General features: G+C 62.2%; 1 protein-coding gene across 1 annotated transcript; it reads left to right on the top strand.

Moving 5' to 3' along the window:
* The first annotated feature begins 225 nt into the window (after positions 1-225).
* KLHL26 (kelch like family member 26) lies at positions 226-3,929 on the top strand. Its single transcript, XM_023738810.1, has 2 exons — positions 226-407; positions 2,342-3,929. Exons 1-2 carry the CDS (start codon positions 226-228, stop codon positions 3,924-3,926), a joined length of 1,767 nt encoding a protein of 588 aa, XP_023594578.1. The 3' UTR covers positions 3,927-3,929.
* Positions 3,930-5,215: the final 1,286 nt, after the last annotated feature.

Below are 5,215 nucleotides of genomic sequence, written 5' to 3'. Positions count from 1 at the left end.
TAGGCTGGGAGCCAGGGCAGAGCGCAGTGGCCCCGGGTCTTGTCCCTGCATCTCTGGTGGTACCAGCGAGCTCACCTGTACTGGGGCAATGTCGGGGCCCACAAGCCTGCCAGAGTCCCACCTGGAAAGACGGGTCAGGTGGGGGGTGAGGGCGGGCCCTCAGAGCCATGGGGAGAGGTGTCTGGGGACCCCACCCTGACTGCTGCCCCATGCCTACCCCACAGCATGGCTGACAAGAACGGGGCCCTCAAGTGCACCTTCTCAGCACCTGGCCACAGTGCTGGCCTCCTGCAGGGCCTTGCCACTCTGCGTGCCCAGGGCCAGCTGCTCGACGTGGCCCTCACTGTCAACACTGAGGTCTTCCACGCACACAAGGTGGTCCTGGCTGCTTGCAGTGACTACTTCAGGTGAGTGTGGCTGCAGGCAGGGGTATGGAGGGATGGCAGGTGGGCCCTTGGCGTCCTAGGAGAAGCCCAGGTCTCTGTGTGAAACCCGCACCTGTCCCAGGGCTTGCACTTTCTCTGGACTTTCTGGAAGCATTGCACAGACGTGTGTGGGGGTGGAGCTGGTCCAAGGGTAACCCTTTAGCAGCCTCTGCCTTGGGGGGTGTAGGGCATGGCTTTGTTTGATGCCTGCTGTGTACCAGGGTGGGCCTAGGTCTTAGGGGCCCAGCAGATAATGATAGGGACCCCTATCCCAGTCCCATGCAGACCCCCAAAGCAGAGTGGACTGTGGGGGATGGGCAGGCTACCTGGGCCACAGCCACTCCCCGTCCCCCTGCCCAGGGCCTATACATGGATGCTCTCTGTAACCCTGTTAGGGGGTGCTTCCTCCACCTGATGGACGAGGCCTGGGGTGAGCAGTCTGTCTACAGCCTGGAGCCAGGCTGGGACCTTCTCCTCGCCAGTGCAGCTGTCATGGGGCCAGGGACACTTTACTTGTGTGTGGTGGCCCTGGGCGGGGGGGTGGGGGGGCGCTCCCAGCCTGGTGACTGGCCAGAGCCCCCACCATGGGTGGTTCTCCCTGGGGAGCCCTGGTGTGCCCAGCTCTGCCCCTTAGCAGCCACCGGAGGATCAGCGAGGCCCCTGGGGAGGCATGGATCTATTTTTACTCTGGATTTGGGGAAGGGGAGGCTGAGCCAAGCCAAAAGTGCCCTTCACACTCCGTGGTGCTCTGAGCCAGCCGCACCTTAAAAGGCAACACTCTCTGTGCCGCTGGGCGCCTCTGTCCTGGGTGTACACAGCGGGCATCGGGGGACGGGGAGCGGCCATGGGGTGCTGGCAAGCAAGCAAGCGGGCATGGGATGATCGTGGGACTCGGTCTGGGATGGCTGAGCCCACCCACCCACCCTGGATGGTGGATGCAGACGTCTGTTGGGTGGTGGCTCATGCATCACATGTGGACCATAGAAGCAGCTACTGCCCAGTGACGGGGCCTTGACCTGTCCCAGCTCCTAGGCACCCCAGCTTCCCCTTCCTGCTGGTGGGAAGCAGGGTTTGGAGGGTGGGGTGCTGTGGCTGCCGGATGGCTCTGTAGGCGAAACCTCATGCTGCCTGGAGGACTGGGCCACGTCCTCTCCTCGTTCCCAATGGCCCAGTGAGCTCACGCCAGCTCCGACTCCCAGAGCAGAGGAGTGTGGGAGATCAAGCTGCGGTCACCAGCTTAAGGTCATGTAGTGGGCAGGGCGGGGATGCTGCTGAGGGCTCCCCCAGCTGTGCATGGGGGCTTCCTTGGCTGCCTGGGCCTCTCCAGAGACCGCAGTGACCCCCAGGGAGCCCTCAGCCTCCAGGGAAGTGGGAAAGGGAGCTCTCTGTCCCTACGTGATAGCCCAGGAAGGCAGGACCCCCCCAGGCCTGCAGGCAGGTGGGGGTTGTGTCTGGAGCTTCAACAGTCATGCTCACCCAGAGTCGGGGTCTGACCCCTGAGCTTCCTGCCAGGGGGTATTCCTGGGCTGGTGTCCAGGTGGGCTGGGGGCCCGTCACTGGGGCCAGATGGCTATGGACTCCTCCAGCGTGCCATGCTTGGCACCTCTGCAGTCCCTTTCAGCAGACCCCTGGGTGGGCATGGGGTTGCCACAGCCCATCTCTGGCTACCCTGAGCTAGCCAGGCCCCTTGATGCAGCACCCCCAACTTAATGACCAATAGGGAGGGGCTGTATGAGAATCGGAACGGGAGTTGCTGTTCCTGGGAGGGAAGATACTCAGCTTGGGATGGATTGAAAAGCACTCTTTTCCTTTCCTTCCCTTTCTCCTTTCCTTTCTTTTCTATATTCCTGGCATGCACTAACAAGTCCCCCCGCTCTCCTGGCCACCCAGCACCCATGTGTGTGTTTCCCCTTCAGGGCCATGTTCACTGGTGGCATGCGGGAGACGGGTCAGGCAGTGGTGGAGCTGAAAGGCGTGTCGGCGCGTGGGCTGCGGCACATTGTGGACTTCGCCTACAGCGCGGAGGTAACGCTGGACCTTGACTGTGTGCAGGACGTACTGGGTGCAGCTGTGTTCCTGCAGATGCTGCCGGTGGTGGAGCTGTGTGAGGAATTCCTCAAGGCAGCCATGAGTGTGGAGACCTGTCTACACATCGGCCACATGGCTACCGCCTTCAACTTGGCCTCATTGCGCGCCTCAGTGGATGCCTTTACCTTCCGGCACTTCCTGCAGATCTCCCAGGAGGAGGACTTCTTGCACCTGCCACTTGAGCGGCTTGTCTTCTTCCTGCAGAGCAACCGGCTGCAGAGCTGCGCTGAGATCGACCTGTTCCACGCTGCTGTGCGCTGGCTGCAGTACGACCCTGCCCGGCGGCCACGTGCCAGCCAGGTGCTGGGCCACGTGCGCTTCCCACTGATGCAGCCCTCAGAGCTGGTGGACAGCGTGCAGACACTGGACCTCATGGTGGAGGACGCGCTGTGCCGCCGCTACCTGCTTGAGGCCTTCAACTACCAGGTACTGCCCTTCCGGCAGCATGAGATGCAGTCACCACGCACGGCCGTGCGCTCAGACGTGCCCTCGCTGCTAACCTTTGGTGGCACACCCTACACCGACCATGACCGTGCTGTCAGTGCCAAGGTATACCTGCTGCCTGAGCCAGGTGCCCGCCAGTTCCGGGAGCTAGCTGAAATGGAGGTGGGCTGCAGCCACACCTGTGTTGCTGTGCTGGACAACTTTGTGTATGTGGCAGGTGGTCAGCACCTGCAGTACCGCAGTGGTGAGGGTGCTGTGGACGCCTGCTACCGCTATGACCCACACCTCAACCAGTGGCTGCGGCTGCAGGCCATGCAGGAGAGCCGCATCCAGTTCCAGCTGAACGTGCTGGGAGGCCTGGTCTACGCCACAGGTGGCCGCAACCGTGCTGGCAGCCTGGCCTCGGTGGAGCGCTACTGCCCACGCCGCAACGAGTGGGGCTACGCCTGCTCACTCAAGCGGCGCACCTGGGGCCATGCGGGTGCAGTGGCGGGCAGCCGGCTCTACGTGTCGGGTGGCTATGGCATCTCAGTGGAGGACAAGAAGGCGCTGCACTGCTACGATCCAGTGGCTGACCAGTGGGAGGTGCGGGCACCCATGAGTGAGCCGCGCGTGCTACACGCCATGGTGGGTGCCGGCGGGCGGCTGTATGCGCTGGGGGGACGCATGGACCACGTGGACCGCTGCTTCGACGTGCTGGCGGTCGAGTACTATGTGCCCGAGGCTGACCAGTGGACCAGTGTCAGCCCCATGCGGGCCGGCCAGTCAGAGGCGGGCTGCTGCCTGCTTGAGCGCAAAATCTATGTGGTGGGTGGCTACAACTGGCGCCTCAACAATGTCACGGGGCTCGTGCAGGTCTACAACACTGAGACCGATGAGTGGGAGCGTGACCTGCACTTCCCCGAATCCTTCGCCGGTGTCGCCTGCGCCCCCGTCCTGCTGCCCCGCACTGTTGCCACACGCAGGTAGCGCTGGGGACACCCCTGTGCCTGGAGGTCCTGCTCGCAGACCCTACAAGCGATAAAGCCGTTTTCTCCTCTCACTGTGTCCTAGGCTGCGGGGAGCTGGTGGTCTCCCCAGGGGAGCGGTGGCTGCGTTCTGCCTCCCTGCTGCCACCTCCTCCCACCGCGGCCACGGCTTCGTGGACTCTCAGATGTCGAAGCCAAAGTCCATGGTATACAGACCCCTCGCCCCTCCATGACCCAAAAAGTTCTTGTGTGTATGTTTTTAAAATAAACTGAACCCAAACCTTCAGGCATACGGGCCTCCAGGTCCAGGGGCACCGAGACGCTGCTTGGAGCCCCCCGGTGCAAGGGGGGCAGGTGATGGGAGCACATTTCTGCCTGGTCCCCACCTCAGCTATGGGCTGTGTTTTTATGGGCTGTGTTTTTAAGTGCTGGGCTGTCTGCTTGGAGGGCTGACACTTCCCTGCCCCGGCCCTGCCTCTGCCCAGGGTTGTTCACTCCTTGCTTTTGGAAGAAGACAGCAGCTCTCGGGGCCCTCTCAGAGGCCAGCTGTGCGGAGTTGGTGTATGAACCTCTCGACCTTTTTAAAACTTTTTAGAAGTGGGTAGCGCTGTCTTATGAATGGGATTTGTATTCTCCAGGGGCAGCTCAAGCTGTCTCTGGAGCTGCTCATGCGGGATGGATGCCAGCTCCCTGCTACCCGCCTGCGTGTATGGAGTTAACCTCATACCTTTGTAGACATCATCGCCTAATATTTCCACTTACTGAATAAAAATGTTACAGGGAGGAGGTTGTGCCGAACGGCGCTGAGCTCATGCGGTTTGTGTGATTGTGCGGTCCCTGCGTGCATGCTTGGGGGCTGGGGGAGGCTCCTCCGCCCTCCTAGAAGCTGAATGGGAGTGAGGAGGCTGGCCTCTGGCTCAGGGGCACCTGGAAATGGTGCAAGGGTGAGTCGGGAGACGGGGGGAGACCAGGGAGCCCTTCCCAGCCCCCCAGCCCTGCAGGTACCATGTCCTTGGCCCAGGGTGCAGGCTTCTCCCCAGAGTCTGTGCGGGGCAGGCCTTCAAGGGAGCGTAAATCATTATCCTCCACATGGGCCCGGAGCTCCGCAAGAGCCCCCAGCCCCTACTTTTATGACCCTTCATTCCTAACCGACCAAGGAACACGCTACCCACTGGGCACACGTCAGCAGAGCCTGTGTGAGGCCCCAGACGGCCTTCCAGGAGGCTGAGGGGCAGGCCTGGCGCTCCCAAGCCAAGGCCATCAGGCGAGGCCAAGTGGGTGGGGGGCTGA

This window comes from Trichechus manatus, unplaced genomic scaffold, assembly GCF_000243295.1.
Source record: "Trichechus manatus latirostris isolate Lorelei unplaced genomic scaffold, TriManLat1.0 scaffold00122, whole genome shotgun sequence".
Classification (NCBI taxonomy): domain Eukaryota; kingdom Metazoa; phylum Chordata; class Mammalia; order Sirenia; family Trichechidae; genus Trichechus; species Trichechus manatus.
The sequence above is the reverse complement of the archived record's forward strand: the minus strand, read 5'-3'. Positions and strand labels throughout refer to the sequence as shown.